Source organism: Oncorhynchus gorbuscha, linkage group LG02, assembly GCF_021184085.1.
Source record: "Oncorhynchus gorbuscha isolate QuinsamMale2020 ecotype Even-year linkage group LG02, OgorEven_v1.0, whole genome shotgun sequence".
NCBI lineage: Eukaryota > Metazoa > Chordata > Actinopteri > Salmoniformes > Salmonidae > Oncorhynchus > Oncorhynchus gorbuscha.
The window spans coordinates 54642401-54668026 of record NC_060174.1 but is presented as its reverse complement, the minus strand read 5'-3'; the positions used below and the strand labels follow the sequence as shown (position 1 = coordinate 54668026).

General features: G+C 42.7%; 1 protein-coding gene across 1 annotated transcript; it reads left to right on the top strand.

Moving 5' to 3' along the window:
• The first annotated feature begins 633 nt into the window (after positions 1-633).
• On the top strand, positions 634-3469 carry LOC123993219 (potassium voltage-gated channel subfamily A member 1-like). Its single transcript, XM_046295123.1, has 2 exons — positions 634-857; positions 1298-3469. Exon 2 carries the CDS (start codon positions 1532-1534, stop codon positions 3008-3010), a length of 1479 nt encoding a protein of 492 aa, XP_046151079.1. The 5' UTR covers positions 634-857; positions 1298-1531; the 3' UTR covers positions 3011-3469.
• Positions 3470-25626: the final 22157 nt, after the last annotated feature.

The following is a 25626-nucleotide window of genomic DNA, read 5'->3' as shown; positions in this document are numbered from 1 at the left end:
CGTGCTTTAGTATAGCCAGTCTGCATTGCGTCGAAACCCGTTCTCTCCCTCCCTCCCTCCCTCCCTCCCTCCCTCCCTCCCTCCCTCCCTCCCTCCCTCCTCTCTCTCTCTCTCTCTCTCTCTCTCTCTCTCTCTCTCTCTCTCTCTCTCTCTCTCTCGCCCCTTCCCTCTCTCTCTCTCTCTCTCTCTCTCTCTCTCTCTCTCTCTCTCTCTCTCTCTCTCTCTCTCTCTCTCTCTCTCTCTCGCCCCTTCCCTCTATCTCCTCATCCACTCTCCTTGCATGTGGAATACATAAGAACAATATACTGAACATTATTAAGAAATGATTATATCTTCACATAAATCGATACCTCCATCTGTGCCGGCTCGAGGTAAAACAAATTTTAAAATGCTCGTCATCTTGTCTACTCGTAACAGGACATTTCTGCTGATGCGGTAATATCTTGAAATGGCAAGGGTTCGCTTATTGCCCCTTAATGTATCTCCCCCCTGAATTGCAGCATAATAATTTATCCTGCTCTATGCCATTCACACCGAAGTGCCCCACCGCACAAGTGACTGTAGGCTACAGAAGTAGCTCACGTTTCTCCGACTCCAGCGTGATTTTACAACGAATGTTAAGCGACGGGATCAAGATGTAGACAAATAAGACATTTAAGTTTACCGATACGAAGGGCTCAGACAGTGATGTCCTGAGTGTTTCAGTCTATACCAGGGCCTGCACAGAGGAAAGCTCCAATGTGTTGCGGCGGGGTGTGTTGTAAAGTGTTCATGTTTTAACACATGACAACAAAGCTTCGGCAGTCCTGGCTGTCCTAGCGGTTGGATGACTGTGCTGAGTCGCGGACAAGACGCAGGTAAGCATTGAAACTGGTGCACTCTTGTCTGTCTGTCTGTCATAAGAGGGGTCAGGGGGAATAATTTCAAGGCTATTGTTACAATGTTACTAGTATTTAGAGACTGTGACAGGCAGTTGGTATTGCCTTCTATATGACTTTTAGTGCATTTAACGCTTAATTATTTGCGTGAGGTAGCCTATATTTATATATATATTTGTTATATAGGCTATATATAGCATTTACCCTGCCAATTATAATATGCATATTCGATTGCTTTATGTCTAGATTATCACCAATAAAACAACATAATTTACCCCTTTGGACGCTGATAAATAGACTGGACATATAGCCTAGAGGCTAAATAAATAAATACATGGCAGAAATTGCTGAGCTAGCAAATATCTCCGCTGTTCCTTCGATCCAATCGTTTGTCTTTTTTTTCTCTGACTGGGTAACAGAGGCAGCAGCAGCAGATGCAGCGGAGAGCAGCAATGGTCGAGTCAGCGAGAACCGCAGTGGAGCCGCACTGAGGCTAAGCAAGGTAGCCCCTTATCTGGGTACTAGGACAACACATATTTGGAGAAAAAGAAGAGGAATTTAGAAGTAAATTGTATCAACCCAAAACCTGAATGCCGCCTGTTCAATCAGATTAACCGGATAACCGGAATTCCAAAACTCCTTGGACCTACAAGATGACCGTTGTGGCAGGAGATAACATGGATGAGACTGCAGCCGTACCGGGGCACCCGCAGGACGCGTACCCCCCCGACCATGAAGACCACGACTGCTGCGAAAGAGTGGTCATCAACATTGCGGGGATGCGGTTCGAGACCCAGCTCAAAACTCTCTCCCAGTTCCCCGAGACATTGTTAGGCAACCCCAAGAAGAGGATGCGCTACTTTGACCACCTGAGAAACGAGTATTTCTTTGACAGAAACCGTCCCAGTTTCGATGCCATCCTCTACTATTACCAGTCCGGGGGTAGGCTGAGAAGGCCCGTCAACGTTCCGTTGGACATGTTCTCTGAAGAGATCAAGTTTTATGAGTTGGGAGTGGATGCCATGGAGAAATTCCGTGAGGATGAGGGCTTCGTCAGGGAGGAAGAACGTCCTTTACCTGAGAAGGAATTCCAGCGTCAGATCTGGCTGCTTTTTGAGCACCCAGAGAGCTCGGGTCCGGCCAGAGGGATTGCTATAGTATCTGTAATGGTAATTCTGATTTCCATAGTCATATTTTGTTTAGAGACTTTACCCGACTTGAAAGAGGACCCTAGGGGTCGTTTTAAGACTGTGGGGAATCATACCTTTTACTACAAACCAAACATCCTAACCGACCCTTTCTTCATTATTGAAACTCTGTGCATTATCTGGTTCTCGTTTGAGTTGTTAGTGCGGTTTTTCGCGTGTCCAAGCAAGGCGGTCTTCTCCAAAAACATGATGAACATTATTGATATAGTGGCCATCATCCCTTACTTCATCACACTGGGCACGGAGCTGGCTGAGGACCCCGAAGACCAGGACGAGGGCATGGGGGAGCAGGCGACATCTCTGGCCATCCTCAGGGTAATCAGACTGGTCAGAGTGTTTAGAATCTTTAAGCTGTCACGACACTCCAAAGGATTGCAGATCCTGGGACAGACCCTCAAGGCCAGTATGCGCGAACTCGGATTGCTGATATTCTTCCTCTTCATCGGAGTTATCCTCTTCTCCAGCGCGGTGTACTTCGCAGAGGCGGAGGAGAAAGGGTCGTACTTTGGCAGCATACCGGAAGCTTTCTGGTGGGCCGTGGTGTCTATGACAACTGTGGGCTATGGGGATATGGTGCCTGTCACTATAGGGGGCAAGATAGTGGGTTCCCTTTGCGCCATTGCTGGTGTGTTGACGATTGCGCTTCCAGTGCCTGTCATTGTGTCCAACTTCAACTACTTCTACCATAGGGAGACCGAGGGAGAGGAGCAGGCCCAACTATTAAACGTTAGTGAACCAAACATTAGTGAAAGCAACTCTAGTCGCCGCAGCTCGTCCACTGTCAGCAAATCAGAATACATGGAAATTGACGGAGATATTAATAATAGCATCGACAATTTTAGAGAGGCAAACCTCAGAACTGGCAATTGCACTCTAGCAAACCAAAACTGTGTAAATAAAAGCAAGCTGCTCACAGATGTGTAGAATCGAATGAGAAAACATGGGACTTACATGATGCCGTCACACGTTGAGTACGCCATCCTTTTTGAATGCTTCATTCGCCTCCTATAAGCGCTCTATGGCATTATGACAACAACCATGCTCACCAATTTGAAAGGAATTATTTGAAAGGGGGGAAAAAATATGAAAATGAAGCTGTTATTAGAGAACACGACAGCTAGAGTAATTCATTATTTTAAAAATGATCATTCAAATACGTATTAAAAATATATAAAAAAGAAACATCAACTTCTATTTAACACGCACACGCATAATCGCGCGCCCTTGGAGGACGACTAACCAACATCACTTAGACGACATATCTGTTTTTATCAGACAAAGCTAGGCGTGATAATTAAAACGTTATGCATCGGTACAGATAACATTTCAGCAAGTGCACACTGCATCAAGGATAACATGCATCATAAATACCATCTGCTGCGAAGAGAGAGACACGCAAGTCAGGATCTGCAGCACCCAGTCAGACCGACACCTGGTCTGAAAAGTCCGAGGCGACTCCTCTACCCCTCTGTCATCAAGGGATCTACTATCCAGCAAAGCACCTTATAGGAAAAATACTGATAACGGAGGATCACTGATCTCCTGGTTTGGATGTTAAAAAGAGGCTGATTATCTACTTGCCTCAGTCTGAAAGACCTACGGACATCCGCAATGCTGCTATTTTTCAGCAGTAAAATGCTGTAATTATGATATCAGCAAGTGGTACAATGGCATTTTTGCCCGTTAGATGCAAGACAGCACAATGATATAACAGAAGAGCTTCACATGAGCATGTTTAGAAGAGACTCCCCATACATTTTGATATTGGCATGCGTGATGATGAGACATAACCTTATAATAATGCTACAAATATATTCATTTCGAATTTTTCCATCCCCCTATGCCTTCATTCGATTCCCATTTATTATTCGTTTTCACTTAGAGTGCAGAACTGGTTTGAAATAGTTTTTGATTTGAAAATTCCTAATTATTTAGCGAGTGAATGTTTAAAAAAAATCTTAAGGGAAACAGTAACTAAACGAAGATCATAGCATGAGAAAAAGTCAACTGCATTATGGCCTATCGACTAAGGTACTGTGTATCCTAGTATATCTAAATGCATGACGTCAGTATTCAGCTTGTTGCAATTACAGACACTCTGAAAAGTGTATCATACTGTCATGGAAACGAAACGTGGAAACTGTTTAAAAAAAATCTCTGAACCGTTTCTGAAATGTGACAAAATATATCCAAAACCCAACTCGGGGATGCTGACTTTCTCATTTAAAACGTAGGAGATCAAAGAAGCAGAATAAATACTTATTATCAAAATGCATATACTCATAAAGCACCAAGTTACAGTATTACTTCAATAGCGCAGTGCATGGACCTTTGAACATAGAAAAAGTAAACCTATTATGAGTCAGGCCTTCCATTTCACCACTAAATTTAGGGATACGTTTGTTTTCACAACACAAAACAACAGAAACAACTCTCATTTGACTGAAATGAGCCTTTGTTTAATAGATATTGCCAATAATAATTTCCGTACATTAGTTGCTTAGTGCCTTTACCCCGCTCACCATGCAACAGGCTCAGTGAAAGTGCCTCTGTGTAATATAGCCTACAATGGAAATCCATGACAAGTTGAACAGATCCGATGCAAAACATCTTGCTTCAGCACTATTATGCTGTTATTATTGTTGTTGATGAGGAGGAGGATGATGACGATTGGTGAAAACAACCATGGAAGTGCACTACCAACATGATCCATAGTTGAGTTGACCCAAGACTAGAACAATATTCCAGCAACCCCCCCCCCCCCCCCAGTACTTTATACTTCTCCACCCATGCACCACTTCAAATCAAAAGGGAATATTCATTGCTTTGCTTTGCTTGTGTTGCTGTTGCAATTGATTTATGTGCCATAAAGTCTTTTAAATGTGTCTACCTCAGTGAGGTCACTGCAGAACTCACTGCAGAGCTGCAAGCCAGGCTATTCTTCGATGCATAAACATGCAACAGGGCCTCTAAGTGGAGTAGACTGTGGTCATCAGGGCCTGTGTTTATAAATGGTCTCAGAGTGCTTGAGTGCTGATCTAGGATTAGGTCCCCCCACTGTCCATGTAATCTTATTCATTATGACCTAAAAGACTCATCTGATCCGAGATCTGTACTCCTACTCTGAGATGCTTTATGAATACAGACACGGATGTTAAACTCTTAGATTGGCCCCTAAAAGTAGCCTTAGAGAAGCACTTAGGTCTTAGGACAGACATACTGCACCAACCACCCGTACCCCTATCCCATTTTCCTTCCAAGCTACGCACAATCAAAAAATAAAATAAACACATTACGATAGTAGTAGAGTTGACTAGAGCATAGAGATGTAGACTGACGGATTCTCGAAAAACCTGTTGATACAAATGGTTTGGTTTGGATTCTTTCGTATTACAGTTGTTGAGAAGTAAGGCAGGTTTGCTACTGTTAAATCATAGAAATACCCTGGGCAATTGTATCTGCGAACGTCTGAAAGTGTGCCACACTTCATTGATATGTGTATTAATAGAAATAGAATTACTCACATCCATCACAGAACATTGACTTGAATGGGAATGTCCATTCTAGCAATTCCATTTCTAAGTGTGTACCTGTCACAGAATGACAACGGAGCAGCCAGGGGCTCTTACACTGACTTTTTAGCATATTGGAATTTCACTCTGGGCAATATAAGTGCATTATTAGATGCTACACCGTTTTTGCACGTTCCATTTGCTCAATAGCTACATGTATTTCACAATTGAGTCTTCCAGCTCTGCGCAAAGCTTACTGATGCCGTGTGAATCTTGTTTCGTTATTGCAGCAAAATTTGTCCTGTAAGTGTGTGAAATGACCAGATGATTTAGGGTCAAGATATATGTTGCTATGGTAGCGACACAATGTCTGTGACACTGAAGTTGAGGGGTTGTACACAAGACAGATGTTATGAGACCACACGTAAACATGGCTAAAGATTCAAAGGCCATCATGATGGTATGTCATTTGGTGATAAGTACTGTACCATGTTTCCTTTCTCATTTTCCATTGGCCTTTTACTGTATGTGTAAACCCCTCAACTAAAATGTCTCAGCTAGTGAAGCATTTGCTTTCATCAGTTTGTGCAAAGGCTATACCTTTTGTGGACTAGCAGAAAGCCTCTATGTGCACACTGGTTATGGGCGAGGCCTTTTTTGATTCTGTGAATCGAGTTGCTGGTCGTTTTGTGCTATGTGTTATCGGCTATGTTCTCTTTATTTGCTCATGGTCGTTCTAGTGTATTGCTGGGGAACTTGGAATGTGTCTGTCTACAACAGGTTTGGTGTCTGTCTATGCGAGAGCCTTCCTAGACGTCAGTTCATTTGACATTATGAGGTGAATATGTCAGTGGAGTTGACATATAAGTGCAAAAAAAAATGTTACTTCTGTGTCAGGGATTTTTAAGGTTTCTAACCAAGAGAATGCCATCAGGTCTTAAGAACAGACATATAGAATACCCCAAAGTACAACGAATAAAAAGTGATTATCCACAGCAACCTTTATCTATACCATTTACAGTAGCTAGCTGACCATCAGGTAAATGATATAGTTTTACCATATGTGGTTTCTCTTATGGCCCAGAAGTGTGGTTGGACAAAACAGGTTCTATTCCACCAAATACCCATGATGCAACAGTTCAGAGTGAGGTTGAGGGAACACATGCAAAACCCCTCATGTCACGATACCAGTGCATCCATTGCTCTTGCTGTGAGGGCAATCTATGTATGGTGCTATGCATTCAATTATTCTACACAAAAAACACAAAAAAATGCATTCTTATAGTAATAGAATTGCAGTTACCTGTTTCTTAGAAACCTTTGTAAAATAGGAGTTGAATGAATCTATTTTAAAAAAGATGTTGAGGAAAAAGACGATCTCTTGACAAGACATTTACAACAGCGACCATCCTTTTGAACGGTAGTGTAGAGTGTTATTATTACAGCGACCATCCAATCCCCATCAAACTCAAAGGTTGATCTGGAGTCGTTTTCTAGTTAGGACCCTATGTTGATAAATGGGGCAACGTAGTCTGTAGCACCCTCCCGGAGGGAATTAATAGTCTGAAATGCAATGCACTTACAGCCAGCTGCTGGATTGAATGGCTGCGTGTTTAGTGTGAATTTAGTGTGAAGGAGAGTCAGAGAAGGTGCCTATATTGTAATTAGAAGAAAAAAATGCATTAATTTGAAACGCTTTCAGAGATGTATGTTCTTCAGAAGAAAGACGTGTGTGAGAAGGTCTTTTAAAAAACGTAATTCCGAGAAATGACAACACAAAAACAAAAATATAAGTAAACCATACCTATCTAAAAAAAGTAGTAAGAAATCATTTAGCTATAGTAAAATAGAGTATAGCAAGAAAATATATATTGCAAAAGGCCAAAACCAATGATGTCTATCTTTTCATTGTGTGTCTTATTTTGTTTTACTTCTGTGGCAGTGTACTACGATTGTCGGATTGTTTTTAGGAAGAACATGCCATAATATACTGAAATATCAAATACTCTATAATAATGTGTTCCTCTGGCAAGCCATGATAATTAAACTGAAGTAGCCTACTATTATCAATTTATTGTAGGCCTACATTTGAATGATATGGACTACAATCCACTATATTATCACTATATTAGCATCTGGATATATGGATCGTCTTCTCATTTCATTTAAAGAAATACTGGAAAATTCATCCTAACCAACCACACCATTTAAGAGCGTTTCCAAATGCCCATTACTAAAAACCAACAGATAATGTATAGATAATGTATACATATCACAACGGCAACCTACTGATCACAAAAACTGCATGGTCAACGGAAGACTGCATGAGCTTTTCAAAACTGTGGATCAGCTATAATAACAGTTGCATCACTTCAAAGAAAACCCTTGCGTTCATCTACACCAAAACCTTTTTTTAAAATATGAAATACCCTCCTTTATTATACATTTCTAGTTTTCTTTTTATTGAAAAACATTATCGTTTGCTTAAGATATTTACAAACACTTTGATCTCGGATCAGGCGTACCTTCTGGTTTTCATCTTGGATCAGGCGTACCTTCTGGTTTTCATCTTGAATCAGGTGTACCTTCTGGTTTTCATCTCGGATCAGGCGTACCTTCTGGTTTTCATCTTGGATCAGGCATACCTTCTGGTTTTCATCTCGGATCAGGCATACCTTCTGGTTTTCATCTTGGATCAGGCATACCTTCTGGTTTTCATCTCGGATCAGGCATACCTTCTGGTTTTCATCTCGGATCAGGCATACGTTCTGACTATTGACATCCCACCATGTTCAAACTAGCCTGGTCTCAGGTCTGTTTGCGCCGTCTTGCCAACTATTTGGTCGTTGTCAGGCCAAACATATTTGGCAATTACCAATGACAACAATCATAGGAGTTGGCTGTACAGCACAAACAGATCTTTGACCAGGCTATATGTTCAAACCTCACTTTACTTAGAATGGTGATGAGAGGTGACTAGTTTTTGTTTGATGACAGGGAGTGATATGATGGTAGACGTGTGATTACTATGAGTTTGTCGTCCTGTCCATCCATCAGACATGCTGCGCATCCCAAATGACACCCTATTACTTATATAGTGCATTACTTTTGACAAGAGTAGTGCACTAAAAAAGTAGTGCACTAAAAAGGCAACAGGGTGTGATTTTGGATACAACCATTGTGCATGTACATGTATATAGGAATGACATCCTATAGAAAACCTATAAGAACCTATGGAAATGTGACGAAGTGCATTGTATTTAGGGAAGCTGGCTTGCTTTGGAGCGAGCAGCTCAGCGGCACGAGGGACTGTTGACTCCTGGGGTCTGTTCAGGAGGGTGCAACGTTACAAGACATTCAGATAGAAATGTATTGTGCAGATGAGATATGACCATCTGTCATGTAGAACAGTGAGTCATGTCAGTTATACCCATTACATGTCTAACTGCAACATTCTCAATGTTTCACGTCGCTGAATAAACCCATGCTCTTTTTTATTATAAGTAGTCCATTTGCCTACTGAACATTGCAAATGTGTTTTTTTAATGTTTGATCGTCATTATTCATGTTTTGTTTTACGAGGATTATGCTACGATACGCTCAGTTTGTCAGACGTCTGACAAAGGCATCGTCTGTGATCTATGCAAGGGTATTTCTTTTCTTACTCATGTCACACCTCATGATTTCACCGTACATCAAATACAATAAATTTTTAAGGATCTCATTGTGTATTTTCATTTGTTACTCGATAAAAGGAGGTTTGACTGTCTAGTCAAGTCTATAGGTGCTGACTGTGTACTTCTGAGCCATTAAGGGTTCAAGTATCCCATTCGGCTTCTATCCAAACCCCATTGGTGACCTTCCCAATGACACAGTCAGTGGACCAGTTTGCACCGGTACTCTCACATTACATTCAGGGGAGTCTTGATCAATTACAAACATCTTAGTACTTCAATATCGATAAACACCTGTATTAATGAATGTGGATTGAAAACTACCCACCCTGCATTCAGGCACTACCTTAAGTACCTGGCTCCAGTCCACGTCACCTCTTGCCTACCTGTTGCTCGCACTGTGGTTGTTATGAAGCACAAAGCTCACGACATCCGAGAACAGCATTACTGTATGTGACATAGCATAATGGAACTGTGAGTTCACAGGACTGCAGGAATTGAGCCCTATTACCCTATAGCTCAGCTATCTATGTAGCTACCATTGTGCTACACACTTCAAATCCATATGTTATTTTTTTCCCAATGGTAAAGTTACAGAGAGGGGAGCCAATTTAAAGGTTTTCCTTTACACTAATCCCCGTATTCAGGAGATGACCTCTCTCATTTTCATCATACTTCACATGTCATTACTCCATTCCGGGTTCTGAAGAGTGCAAATCCCACTTCTCCCACCACTGGGAAAACTGCCAATACAAAACCACTAGTAAATTACCACCCCAAAAAGCCCAACAGCCTTATTACAATCCAGACATAGCAATGACAAATAGCATTGCAAATAGTTGACAAGGAGTGTTGTGTTCTGTTCAAATCAAAGTAAACAACACTCATGGTGCATTTCTCAGCATATTTAATAATTCTAGAGTCCCAATCCACCCAGCCTGAGTGAGATGCGTTGTGTCTGTGCGAATTTAGGGAAATCAAAATGATTCATCCCCACTCTGACTGTCCCCTGCTGCTGTGCCTGTGCTGCAGAGCTTTGTTACTGCTAGTAGGCTTGGTGCTGCAGAGTCATCATAGTAAATGCTACAGCTCTCTCTCTCTCTCTCTCTCTCTCTCTCTCTCTCTCTCTCTCTCTCTCTCTCTCTCTCTCTCTCTCTCTCTCTCTCTCTCTCTCTCTCTCTCTCTCTCTCTCTCTCTCTCTCTCGTGTGTGTGTGTTTGGGATATTGCGACCCTGTGTAGTTCCCTTTCTCTTGTCCTCTGCATTGCCCTCAGGAAATGCAGCACTTCTCTCTCTCTCTGCCGGCAGCAGTATAGCAGCAGGGGTGGGGTAAGCTGGCTCCTGTCCCATTGCAAACGCTTTGACCGACACCAAAGCTCTGCTGTACTGTAGCACAGAGCACAGTATACAGACAGCGGCTCTATGCTACACTGCTACAGCACCGGCCAGCAATGGTGGAAAAAGTACCTAATTGTCATACTTGAGTAAATGTAAAGAAACCTTAACATAAAATGACTCAAGTAAAAGTGAAAGCCACCCAGTGAAATATTACTTGAGTAAAAGTCTAAACAGTATTTGGTTTGAAATATACTTAAGTATCAAAAGTATAAATAATTTTAAAATTACTTATATCAAGCAAACCAGAAGGCACAATTTTTTATTTTTCTATTTATCGATAGCCAGGGGAACACTCAAACAGTCAAGACATAATTTACAAACCAAGCATTTGTGTTTGGTGAATCTGCCAGGTCAGATGCAGTAGGGATGACCATAGTTGTTCTCTTCTTCTCTTGGCCATTTTCCTGTCCTGCTAAGCATTCAAAATGTAACGAGTACTTTTGGGTGCCAGGGAAAATGTATGGAGTAAAAAGTACGCTATTTTCTATCGGGATGTCGTGAAGTTAAAGTAGGCAAAAATATACAGTACCAGTCAAAAGTTTGGACACACCTTTTTCTTTATTTTGACAAGTTTCTACATTGTAGAATAATAGTGAAGACATCAAAACTATTTAATAAAACATATGGAATCATGGCATAACCAAAAAAGTGTTAAACAAATCAAAATATATTTCATATTTGTGATTCTTCAAAGTAGCCACCCTGTGCCTTGATGACAGCTTTGCACACTCTTGGAATTCTCTCAACCAGCTTTACCTGGAATGCTTTTCCAACAGTCTTAAAAGAGTTTCCACACATGAGGAGCACTTGTTGGCTGCTTTTCCTTCACTCTGCGGTCCAACTCATCCCAAACCATCTCAATTGGGTTGAGGTCGGGTGATTTTGGAGGCCAGGTCATCTGATGCAGCACTCCATCACTCTCCTTCTTGGTCAAATAGCCCTTACACAGCCTGGAGGTGTGTTGGGTCATTGTCCTGTTGAAAAACAAATGATAGTCCCACTAAGCTCAAACGAGATGGGATGGGGTATCGGTACAGGGTCTCAGCAGCAAAGCACCCCTACACCATCCACCTCCATGCTTCACGGTGGGAACCACACATGTAGAGATCATCCGTTCACCTACTCTGTGTCTCACAAAGACATGGCGGTTGGAACCAAAAATCTCAAATTTGGACTCATCAGACCAAAGGACAGATTTCCACCGGTCTAATGTCCATTGGTCATGTTTCTTGGCCCAAGCAAGTCTCTTCTTCATATTGGTGTCCTTTAGTAGTGGCTTCTTTGCAGCAATTCGACCATGAAGACCTGATTCACCCAGTCTCCTCTGAACAGTTGATGTTGAGATGTGTCTGTTACTTGAACTCTGTGATGCACTTATTTGGGCTGCAATTTCTGAGGCTGGCAACACTAATGAACCTCTGCCGCAGAGGTAACTCTGGGTCTTCCTTTGCTATGGCGGTCCTCATGAGAGCCAGTTTCATCATAGCGCTTGATGGTTTTTGCAACTGCACTTGAAGAAACGTAAAAAATTCTTGCAAAGTTCTGCATTGACTGACCCTCATGTCTTAAAGTAATTATGGACTGTCATTTCTCTTTTCTTATTTGAGCTGTTCTTGCCATAATATGGACTTGGTCTTTTACCAAATAGGGAAATAGGGCTATCTTCTGTATACCACCCTTAACTTGTCACAACACCACTGATTGGCTCAAAATCATTAAGAAGGATAGAAATTCCACATATTGACTTATATCAAGGCACACCTGTTAACTGAAATGCCTTCCATGTGTGCAAAGCTGTCATCAAGGCAAAGGGTGGCTACTTCTCAAATGTAAAATATGTTTAGATTTGTTTAACACTTTTTGCTTACTACATGATTCCATATGTGTTTTGATGTCTTCACTATTATTCTACCATGTAGAAAAAAAGTCCAAATAAAGAAAAACCCTTGAATGAGAAGGTGTGTCCAAATTTTTGACTGGAACTGCAAATAGTCAAGTCAAGTCAAGTACAGATACCACAAAAAAAGTACTACTGTACTTTTCACCACAGCCAGCCACACATACAGACAAAACAACTGTCTCACGCCATGTAGCTGTGTGAGAGAGGGCTGTGTCATCCCTGTGTTGTGTTTGTGTGTGTGTTTTGTGTACAGTTTGTCCAAACCCGAAGGTTGTAAAGAGACACTAATTCCATGGAGATACTGTACCTGGTATTTGGGATCACTTATCCGTAGTATCCATGCGAGCCTGCGAGGGGAAAATTTAATTGAAACTATGGTGGAAATCACTGTCTTGTCTCCCTCTCCGTCTGTCTGCTGCAGCAATTGAGGAACTATCGGTCAAGTCAGTGGTACAACAATCAAACCTCCCCCAGTGTCCATCTCATCCCTCCCTGATGTTAATTTCTTTTAATGGTATGATATGAACATTTGTCTGAAAAATGACTGTTGGTCATAAACTAAATGGGAAGTTAGTCCTGGTTTGCAGTCGGTGTTCCAATTCCTCCCAAAGGGGTAGATGGGGTTGAGGTCAGGGCTCTGTGCAGGCCAGTCAAGTTCTTTCACACCGATCTCCACAAACCATTTCTGTATGGACCTCGCTTTTTGCACGGGGCATTGTCTGCTGAAACAGGAAAGGGCCTTCCCCAAACAGTTGCCACAAACTGTTGCTGGCGGAAAAGAGGCACTCAGAGCTGACTTTTAGTCCGACTCAGGAGGCGCGCACACCACCCACCGCTTCCGAGTATATTACTCGCTAATGTACAGTTTTTGGACAATAAAGTTGACGAGTTCAGGGCAAGGATTTCCTTCCAGAGAGACACCAGGGATTGTAACATACTCTGTTTCACAGAGACATAGCTCTCTCGGGATATACTGTCTGAGTTCTTTCAGCCAGTTGGGTTCTCAGTTCATCGTGCAGACAGGAATAAATATCTCTCCGGGAAGAAGGCTGGAGATGTACGTTTCATGACTAACTACTCATGGTGTGATTGTGATAACATACAGGAACTCAAGTCCTTTTGTTCACCCGACCTAAAATACCTCACAATCAAATGCAGTCTGTATTACCTCCCTCTCTTCGGTTATAGTCACAGCCGTGTATATTGCCCCTCAAGCCGATTTATGCAAACAGGAAACCACCATATCCATATTTATTGTAGCTAGGCATTATAACAAAGCAAATTTGAGGGAAACATTACCAAAGTTTTATTAACACATTGACTGTAGTACTCAAGCTGCTAAAACACAAGACTATCGCTACTCCAACTTCCGGGATGCCAACGATCCCTCCCCCGCCCTCCCTTCAGAAAATCTGATCACGAGACGATTTTGCTCCTATAGTCAGAAACTCAAAGAGGAAGTATCCGTGCTAAGGACTATTGAAGCTGGTCTGACCAATCGGAATCTGAGCTTCAAGATCGTTTTGATCACGCGGACAGGGATATGTTCCGGGTAGCCTCCGAGTTTATCAGGAAGTGTATAGGAGATGTTGTACCCACTGTGACTATTAAAACCTACCCTAACCAGAAACCGTCGATAGATGACAGCATTTGCGCAAAACTGAAAGTGCGAACCATCGCATTTAACCATGGCAAGTGACTGGGAATATGACCAAATACAAATAGTGTAGTTATTCCCTCCATAAGGCAATCAAACAGGCAAAACATCAGTATAGAGACAAAGTGGAGTTGCAATTCAACGGCTCAGACAAGAGACGTATGTGGCAGGGTCTACAGACAATCAAGGACTACAAAGAGAAAACCAGCCACGTCGCGGACAACGATGGCTTGCTTCCGGACAAGCCGATGCCGCCTGCTACAAAGGACTGTGGGCTCTGCTTCTCTGTGGCCAACGTGAGTAAGACATTTAAGCGTGTTAACCCTCGCAAGGCTGCCGGCCCAGACGGCATCCCTAGCTAAATCCTCAGAGCATGTACAGTCCAGCAGGCTGGAGTGTTTACGGACATATTCAATCTCTCCCTATCCCAGTCTGTTGTCCCCACATGCTTCAGGATGTCCACCATTGTTCCTGTACCCTCAGGAAGCTGAAGACATTTGGCTTGGCATGTAAAACCCTCAAAGATGCACAATTGAGAGCATCCTGTCGGGCTGTATCACTGCCTGGTACGGCAAATGCACCACCCGCAACCGCATCACCCGCAACCGCAGGGCTCTCTAGAGGGTCTAGCCAACGCACAACCACTATCATCCAGAAGGCGAGGTCAGTACAGGTGCATCAAAACTGGGGCCGAGAGACTGAAAAACAGCTTCTATCTCAAGGCCATCAGACTGTTAAAGAGGCATAACTAGCACATTAGAGGCTGCTGCCCTATACATAGACATTAATAACTGCAACAGTAGTCAATTTAATAATGTTTACATATTTTGCATTACTCATCTCAAATATATATACTGTATTCAGTCCTATTCTACTGTATCTTAGTCTATGCTGCTCTGACATTGCTTGTCCAAATATTTTTACATTTTTAATTCCATTCATTTACTTTAGATTGTGTGTGTTGTTAGATATTACTTGTTAGATATTACTGCACTGTTGGAGCTGGAAACACAAGAATTTCTCAACTGCAATAACATCTGCTAAACACGTGTATGTGACAAATAAAATTTGATTTGATTTGAAGTTGGAAGCACAGAATCGTCTAGAATGTCATTGATGCTGAAGAGTTAATATTTCCCTTCACTGGAACTTTCCACTGCTCCAGAATCCAATGGCGGCGAGCTTTACACCATTCCAGCCGACACTTGGCATTGCGCATGGTGATCTTAGGCTTGTGTGCGGCTGCTCTGCCATGGAAACCCATTTCCAGAAGCTCCCGACGAACAGTTATTGTGCTGACGTTGCTTACAGAGTCAGTTTGGAACTCGGTAGTGAGTGTTGCAACTGAGAATAGACAATTTTACTCTATATGCTCTTCAGCACTCAGCAGTCCCGTTCTGTGAACTTGTGTGGTCTACCACTTTGTGGCTGAGCTGTTTTTGCTCCTCGATGTTTCCCCTTCACAATAACAGCACTTACAGTTGACCGGGGCAGCTCTAGCAGGGCGCAAATTTGACAGACTGACTTGTTGGAAAGGTGGCATCACTGAGCTCTTCAGTACAGGCCAGTCTACTGCCAATGTCTGTCTATGGAGATTGCATGGCGGTGAGCTCGATTTTATACACCTGTCAGCAACGGGTGTGGCTGAAATAGCCGAATCCACTAATTTGAAGGGGTGTCCACATACTTTTAGCCATGTACTAGTGTATCTGTTTTTAACAGACACACACACACGCAGACACACACACACACGCACAGACGCACACACAGGCCTGCTGTTTTTCCCGAGTCAGGCTTCTGGTTTACTTGCTATTCCAGATCAATTTCAGTAAAGACAGGCACTCACCCCATGTTATTTCCACATGTAATTTGTTTTCTGCATTCAAAAATGTTTATATTATATATAATTAGTGCACGTAACCCCTCTTGCATATCTCTAACAGTCCAATCAAGTGTTTACATGTACAAAATCTGCTTTGACAGCGATACTGTAGTACCTCCACTTCCTGTAGAATAGTTTACAGCCCTAATCCCACCCCGCTCACTCTTAGGCCTTTACCCCACCCAACCCCGAAGGAAGGATGGAAGGAAGGGTGTGTGTGTCTGTGTGTGTGTGTTTTTGTGTGTGTTTGTGTGTGCACATGTGTGCACATGTGTACATACCTTTGTGTATGTGTATGTAATATCCCCATGTAACACCCCCACCCCTCCCCCCCACATTCATTTCTACTGTGGCCCACTTCCTCGCTGCATTACCTCCATCAAAGAGAGAGGAGAGGCAGGCTGCAGCTGCTGTGCTGCTGCCACACTTGCTTAATTATTAAGGACATATTTCCCCTACTTTGTCCTTGTGGAAATCCACGGGCCTGTCCCAAATGGCACCCTATTCCCTATATAGTGCACTACTTTGTGGAGCTGTCAGGCTGGCACCTTTGGGGCAATGAACCGTGGTCAAAAGGAGTGCACTATATAATGAATAGGGTGGCATTTGAGACGCAGGAGTCCAAAATGTTTTTTTTTGTTGTTGGAAGTCAGGCAGGGCGGTTAAATGTGCCTGCTCTTCACCTCACGCCACTGACAGCTCTACACCCGGCAGTAATACAGCAAAGAAATACATGAGAAATAAGATGAGAGATTCAGGACAGACCAGGGAGAAAAGGAAAGCAAGATGAGGGATCGATTACTAGGCGTGGAGTGGCCTAGAACCACATCTTCATTGATTCATCCGTTCATCTATTCATCAATTCATTCGTTCATCCATATGTGTGACGACACACGTAAAAGGTAAAACGCTGCTAAAGTAAACGAACCCTCTGTAACAGCGGCCATCTACGATTCTGCACCATGAAAGCAGACGGTGACTGAATCATAATTCTACGGTTCAGCACGACATGACAGTGGACAGCGGCCATCTAAGGTGTAAATCTTCCACTCACCTACAGAAAAAGTCCTTCCGTTCCTCTGCATTATCTTGCCGGTTCTTAAAACTAGATCCAGTCCAGACTAGTCCAGTCTGTTCTTGTAGGGTCAGCAAACCAGTCTAGAATGTGTTCTTGTCGATACCAACCCAGGAAGAGGATCTCATCTTACAGTCCCTCTATACATCATGCAGTGTCAGCAGGCCTATCTGGGGGAGAAAAGCTGAAAGTTAGCATCATCCAATCCAGGCATTAATATGAATTTACCGATTGGATTACAGCATCGCTGCACATAACACACTGCACCACAGCAGCACATAAGGGGTTAGCCAATAGAAACCACAGAGGAAAAGACAGTTTGAGTGCACAAATGAATGCTGACGTATGCTGTACAATGTGTGCAGCCATACCATAGATGTACAGTACAGTAGAAAGCTTTGCAAACCCATTACAATCCCTCTAATTGGTCAAGGCACATCTAGACAAGGCCCACAGTTCTTGACTCTATGGCTAAGTCTAGTGCTTTGGATAAATCACTGGAGAAAAGGCTCATCATCCACAAGACCTACTCACTCCCCTCCTTACCCCATCTCCATCTCCGCCCCTCCACCCTCTGCTCCTCCTCCCACCACTCATCCCCTCACCCATAGATCACATAGCAGGCAGTCCCATCAGCGCGGCTTGCTCTCTATCTGTCTGGACCACAGTGTGAAAGTCATTCATCTAAGGTCTCCTCTCCCTCTCTATTGATTTTGTATCGCTTCACATACTTCTGTGGAAAACCTCCGCATTGGGCGACTTTTTGCCAGAGTACTTGGTCTTGACCTCTGAGAGGGATAGCCACAGAACGAACACATTATCTTGTGTCTCTATGGGAGTATCTTTGTTGAAACACTACAACTCTGGTGTTATGGGAGATAAATAGGGATGAATATTAGTTGTAATCGGCCAAACATTGATGTGAGGGTCGGATATTGTGATGTCCAAGATTGGCAATACAGTATGACTCACCTTACACAGGGAAACCCAGGAGAAAATAGCAAATTCAGGGAAACCAGATATGATTCCGTCTCTGTTACCAGGAACTGTAGAACAGGCCACTGAGTAAAGTGCAGTCAAACATAAACAACTTCCATTCGTGAGTCACGAACAGACCTATAGACTCATTATTACACAATGGGGCTGTGGGCCAACGGGAGCTGCATGACTGCAACGCACATTTACAGTAAACCCCTTCCACAGGATTATAAATTGTGAGTTTGCAGCAACAGAGGACTAAATCTCTCTCTTTCTCTGCTTCAGAGAGCCTGGGCCTGGTCAAAAGTCATGCACTAAGTGAATAGGGTGCTATTTGGGATGTTGTCTGTCAGGGCTGAAAAATGGGAAGAGTGCTTTTTGCTGAGATGCTGAGAGAGAGAGAGCTGTCTGTCCCAACAGGTTTTACAACCTAGCACCCTGCACCAGGTAATTATAATCTGGCCATCATCATATGATCCTGAGATGGATTGTGGGTTAGTGACGCCCGGGTCAGCTGCACCCGCCAGCAATTGAAATAACCCATCTGCAACTGCCTGACTGTATGTGATGAAGTGAAAATCTGAGGCCTGCACCCGACTCTGCACCAAATATAGAATGTGCGCTGTACTGTCAGAGATGGTGATTTTTTTCCCAAAGGCCTATATTTCTGCTTATAATTTATGACATTTTGTTATACTATTTGTTAGTCAGCTTGTCTATAGTTAGACTAAATAAATCCTTGCTTACCAGAATAATGGCATAAATTGATAGAATGCATATATTGATAGAATGCATATATTGATAGAATGCTTCAATCTGGTTGATATCGGTAAAGTTAGTTTCTCTTTCCTTTTTCATCTCTGCTTTTCTCGGGCAGCAAAGACGTTTAGGGACCGGGGAGAAAATACTATAAATCTAAAAGAACGGGAAAGATTTAGACCGTTTTGAGAAAATTTGAAGTTGTTAAAAAATGATTTCACTTTGGCTTGGATGTTTATTTGATGCCTTTTCACCATCAGCTTTTATGATGCTGATGAAGATAGCACCTTTACAGACGATCCCTAACCATGCATTTGTTCTCTGATGCTGAAAGAAATAAATCCTATTTCTCCACTCCTGTTCCCGAGTCAAAATGTAGCCTACATTTTGTGTATCATTTTACTGCAAGAAATGCCTAATTCTGCAGGAGTTCATATTATATTAGACTATGAGAGAACAGACCTACAGCCAGTGTCTAGATTTCAGTTCCAACCACAGCGGTCCTCTGTAGCTCAGTTGGTAGAGCATGGTGCTTACAACGCCAAGATAGTGGGTTTGAGTCCACCCATACATAAAATGTATGCATAATGGTAAGTCACTTAGGAGATAAGCAACTGCTAAATGGCATATATTGGGACAGTGACCATTTTTTGTTGTTGTTTTGGCACTTCACTCCAGCACTTTGGATTTGAAATGATACAATGACTGACTATGAGGTTAAAGTGCCGACTGTCATTTTTCATTTGAGAGTATTTTCATCAATATCGGGCGAATCCATATCGGGTGAAACAGCACTTTTTGTACATAGTCCCCCTATTTTAGGGGACCGAAAGTATTGGGACAAATTCATTTATATGTGTATTCAAGTAGAACATTTTTAAATATTTGGTCCCATATTCATAGCAAGTAATGCCAACAAAAGGTATTTAACAAAGTATTGAGATAAACTTTTTGTTATTGACCAAATACTTATTTTCCACCATAATTTGCAAATAAATTAATAAAAAATCCTACAATGTGATTTTCTGGATTTTTTTTCTAATTTTGTCTGTCATAGTTGAAGTGTACCTATGATGAAAATTACAGGCCTCTCTCATCTTTTTAAGTGGGAGAACTTGCACAATTGGTGGCTGACTAAATACTTTTTTGCCCCACTGTATGTATATACAGTAATATGTGGTAGTTTGTAGGCCAAAACATTCGAACGCTACAGCCGATTTTGTGAGAAGACCGATTTTCTCATGGTCTGACAAACACCGCTCGAGCTTTGTCACCTTTCCCTGCAGATGCGGAAGTGTGACATCGGGGGATGCGGCGGATTGAGACACATCCATTGCAGATATCTCTAGCTTAAATTGACAGATTTTTATGGGGGTTTTTGTATTATGCTAATTCAAATTCCACAAGGGTTGGACATCGACTCTAGGGGTTAACCTGTGTGTGTGGGATTATGAGATGGATTGTGTATATGTACTGTATGCGTGTGTGTGTTTGCAACGTTCTTAGTGTGTGTTCCTGAGATGGATTATGGTACCCTCCCCCAGGTACAGAGGATCATTCAAGGACAGCACAGACATAAGGCACAGCAGCTATAGAGAATACCCTACACATTTTGCAGCAAGCAGTCCCTCTAGGAGGCAGGAAAACCTGGATGTCAGACCTTTAAGTGACCGACTGGTGTGTGTGTGTGTGTGTGTGTGTGTGTGTGTGTGTGTGTGTGTGTGTGTGTGTGTGTGTGTGTGTGTGTGTGTGTGTGTGTGTGTGTGTGTGTGTGTGTGTGTGTGTGTGTGTGTGTGTGTGTGTGCGTGTGCGTGCGCGTGCGTGCGTGCGTGCGACTGCTACTCAATTCCCAGAGCAGAAGCTGCAGCAAAAACAGTAACAATGAGCGCATTATTACAGAGTATGATTCATCACCATGTCCATTACTGTCTCCCTGTTCTCACATAGCAATAAGCACTACAGTAACTAGCGTGATTACACCAGTGCAGCAAAATAAGGCAATCAATAAGTTAATCAATCATTTTTTTTATTTGTTTGAGATTTCTTTCCTGGCCCTGCCAAAGACAAAGCTAACCAGAGGAATCTGACTGGCCAACCCAGTCCGCTCACGCACACAAGCTATTAAAAAACAGTATTGGATTTCCTACAGTTCCTTTTCCACCAGTCATGTAGTCCACAGCCTATATGTTCTCTTTCCCATTACAGATTCCAACCTTCAGGTAATACTTGATTCTTACAAAGAATGTCTTACAAACAAACAATTATATATATATAAAACTATTTATAATTCCAAAATACATATCATGCCTCAATTGTGCAAAATCACTTCAGCTGTGAATGTGCGAGGTGCTTGTTGTATGAAAGCACTCTGCTCTTCTGTGTGGGTGTGTGGTTGCCCGACCAGGAACACTGAGCAGAGAGAGAGAGAGAGAGCAGTGCCTCCCCCTCTACTGCCTCTGTGTTGCTGACTCATTGTCACTGCCCCAGAATCTGCTGGCTGTCTGCATTATTCACATCCTCTGTTAGCTGTTATGCGTCCTCAGCACCTGGACGGCCATGGGGCTGCTTGGCCGTGGGGGCTGTGCTGGCACAGGGGGACTGGGGCCTAGGCTGGGATGAACTCAAAAGGCAATGCTGGGGCAACCGGACTCAGAGGGCTGGGTCACGTCTCTGATAAAATGTCAGATTATGTTTAAATCATGGATCTACAATAAACATAACTTTTATAATGAAGAGTGTCCCGCCTCATCTTCTAATGCTGGGCCGGCTGTAGGGCAGTGGGGGCAAGTCTCAGAGGGCAGCTTCAGCCTCCAGTCACCCCAACCTTTTTGGAGGACAAGGGTTCTTTGTAGGGCAAATTCAACCTGGAACCCTTTTCATCATCAGAACAGTTTTTGGAAGAAAGTGTTCTTTGGTGACTCTATGGAAGGCAAGAAGGATTCTTTGGAAGGCAAGGTAAAGCCTAGCCTTCTTTGCTAGGTAAAGCTCCAACTTATCTCAGCTCACTGGTCACCATAGCAGCACCCAACCGTAGCACGCGTTCCAGCAGGTATATTTCACTGGTCACCCCCAAAGCCAATTCCTCATTTGGCCGTCTTTCCTTCCAGTTCTCTGCTGCCAATGACTGGAACATATTGCAAAAATCACTGAAGCTGGAGGCTCATATCTCCCTCACTAACTTTAAACATCAGCTGTCAGAGCAGCTCACAGATCATTGCACATGTACATAGCCCATCTGTACATAGCCCATCCAACTCCCTCATCCCCATATTATTTTTTTCTCCTTTGCACCTTTTTTCTACTTGCACATTCATCTTCTGAACATCTGTACATCACTCCAGTGTTAATGCTAAATTGTAATTCCTTCGCCACTACCGCCTATTTATTGCCTTACCTCCCGCATCTTACCTCATTTGCACACACTGTATATAGATTTTTTCCTATTGTGTTGACTGTACATTTGTTTATTCCATGTGTAACTCTGTTGTTGTTTGTGTTGCACTGCTTAGCTTTATCTTGGTCAGGTCGCAGTTGTAAATGAGAACGTGTCCTCAACCGGACTACCTGTTTAAATGAAGGTGAAATAAAATGTAAAAGAAGAATGGTTCTATACAGAACCCTTCCAAATCTGAATAAACTTCATATTTTTTCCCCTTTCCTTTAAATAGCGCTTTGAGCATGAATGTTCACCTCAGTGTTTAAACTTGAACCCTCTAGAGTTTAAAAAGAAAGGTGTAAGAATGTTTTAAACTGTACCAAAATGAGAAAATGTCTGCCCAGCAAATTGGCCAGTGATACCAAGTGTTGGTTTTGCAGTGTAACAAAGAGGTAAATGAACACTCAGTGGTGTAAAAAAATGGTGTTGGTGAACTAGGAGTGACTGTGTCATTTTCACTCTGTGTAAGGTAAAACACTCAAAACCACACACATTATCACATTTCCCAGCATGCTCTATAGCAGGTTGATTTTTTAGAATTGTTTATAATACATATCCCAAACAAATCTAATCTGTTCGTAGTTGGACTTATTGCACTCGTTACTGAGATGGCTAATCCAGTCTACATGGTTATTTTATATGACTTTTATTTGACCTTTAATTAACCAGGTAGGCCAGTTGAGAACAAGTTCTCATTCACAACTGCGACCTGGCCAAGATAAAGAAAAGCAGTGGGACAAAAACAACAGAGTTACACAAACAAAAGTACGGTCAATAACACAATAGAAAGATCTACAGTCATCTCGATTATAAATCTTTGCTACCATGGCAGTCATTTTGAATGCAGGTTGTAGGTGAGTAAAAGTTCAAATTGTTAATCTTATGGCTGGATTGCAATAGGAATTAAGCATCACTTTGCACACCAGTCTAATGCAGCATGTAAACCAGGTGTTTCTTAGGGTATGATTATGCCCTCAAAAAGGCCTTAGGATATACACTGAGTATACAAAACATTTTTTTTCAATTACATATACTATGAAATCAAACTTTATTTGTCACGTGCCGAATACAACAAGTGTAGACTTTACTGTGAAATGCTTACTTACAAGCCCTTAACTAACAGAGCACTTCAAGAAGAGTTAGCAAGTCCAGTTGATAACTATGATCCTTATTGATGTCACATGTTAAATCCACTTCACATACACAATTGAGTGTACATCAAGGGGACGAGACAGACATGGATTGTGTATGTGTGCCATTCAGAGGATGAACGGGCAAGACAAAATATTGAAGTCCCTTTCGAACGGGGTATGGAGGCAGGTACCAGGGGCACCGGTTTGAGTGTGTCAAGAACCGCAACACTGCTGGGTTTTCCACGCTCAACAATTTCCCATGTATTAAGAATAATCCACCACCCAAAGGACATCCAGCCAATTTGACACAACTTTGGGAAGTATTGGAGTCAACACAGGCCAGCATCCCTGTGGAATGCCTTCGACGCCTTGTACTCCATGCCCCAACAAATTGAGTCTGTTCTGAGGGCAAAAGGGGGTGCGACTCAATATTAGGAAGGTATTCCTTATGTTTTGTACACTCAGTATACGTAATGTATTGTCATAAAGAGTTGAATTTGAATAACTAATTAAAGGCTGGTGGAACCGCTCAGAGGATTCTAGGAAGAACCTTCAGATGATAAAAGGGTCCTTTGTAGGAACCATTTATAGAGGGTTCTAGATAGAACCATTTAGACTAGAGGGTTCTATGACAAACCCTAATTACAAGGTTCTAGGTAGAACCCTCAGAAACGTGTTCTACCTAGCAACCAAAAAGCAATCGCCTATGGGGACAAACCAAATAACTCTACATGGATCTACTTAGCACATTTATTTCTAAGAGTGTAACAGTCACACTGACCAGGCAGACCAGAGGTAAACAGAAGAGAACTATGAGCGCTTGGGCTCAATGAAAATGATAATTATTAGGTAACAGCTCAACTCTGGCAGGTGGGGTGTCGAAGTCCCAGTGGGAAGACCAGGGGTAACATTATGGACAACGTTGGATTCATAGCATAACCTTGTCTCAGGATGAAAGCTCGTATTTAAATAGGACATTCATTTACCGCTCTAGGGAAGAGGGTAAACATTCAGGCAACATGGTGTGAGGCAAGTAAGTCACAGACTGGGAAGAACAAAGGTAACATATGAACATGGTTGAGTTCTCATACGGTCATGATGCAATACAATGACCTTGCTTTAGATTGAACTAATTCCGTCAAATAAAAAGACATTCATTCAACAACTATACAGGCAAGAAGATAAACAGATCATCCGAGCTGCGCGGGATGTGTAAGTCACACAGGGAACACCAGTGGTAACATTATGGAAGAGGACGGGTGGATTCATAACGTCATGCATTAGCATAACCTTATTCAGATTTAATAGGCAGACATCCACTAACAGTAAGGTTAACATTACTCTCCCAGGGTGAGGTGTTGAAATCACAATGGGATTCTGTCACCACATTACAAAACTGACAATAGTGATGTCACAGAATTAGTGTCCCCATTGTTACCTTTAATCTCTCAGAGCTCCTAGATGACAGAGCCCACTACTATTCTTCTGCAGGTAGCTACAGAGCCCACTTCAATTCTGCTGCAGGTAGCTACAGAGCCCACTTCAATTCTGCTGCAGGTAGCTACAGAGCCCACTTCAATTCTGCTGCAGGTAGCTACAGAGCCCACTTTAATTTCTGCTGCAGGTAGCTACAGAGCCCACTACTATTCTGCTGCAGGTAGCTACAGAGCCCACTTCAATTCTGCTGCAGGTAGCTACAGAGCCCACTACTATTCTGCTGCAGGTAGCTACAGAGCCCACTACTATTCTGCTGCAGGTAGCTACAGAGCCCACTACTATTCTGCTGCAGGTAGCTACAGAGCCCACTACTATTCTAATGCAGGTAGCTACAGAGCCCACTTCAATTCTGCTGCAGGTAGCTACAGAGCCCACTACTATTCTGCTGCAGGTAGCTACAGAGCCCACTTTAATTTCTGCTGCAGGTAGCTACAGAGCCCACTACTATTCTGCTGCAGGTAGCTACAGAGCCCACTTCAATTCTGCTGCAGGTAGCTACAGAGCCCACTACTATTCTGCTGCAGGTAGCTACAGAGCCCACTTCATTTCTGCTGCAGGTAGCTACAGAGCCCACTACTATTCTTCTGCAGGTAGCTACAGAGCCCACTTCAATTCTGCTGCAGGTAGCTACAGAGCCCAC

What these genes read in the sequence shown, in the direction of transcription:
- LOC123993219 (XM_046295123.1), top strand. Translation starts at nt 1,532, where the DNA reads ATGACCGTTGTGGCAGGAGATAACATGGATGAGACTGCAGCCGTACCG.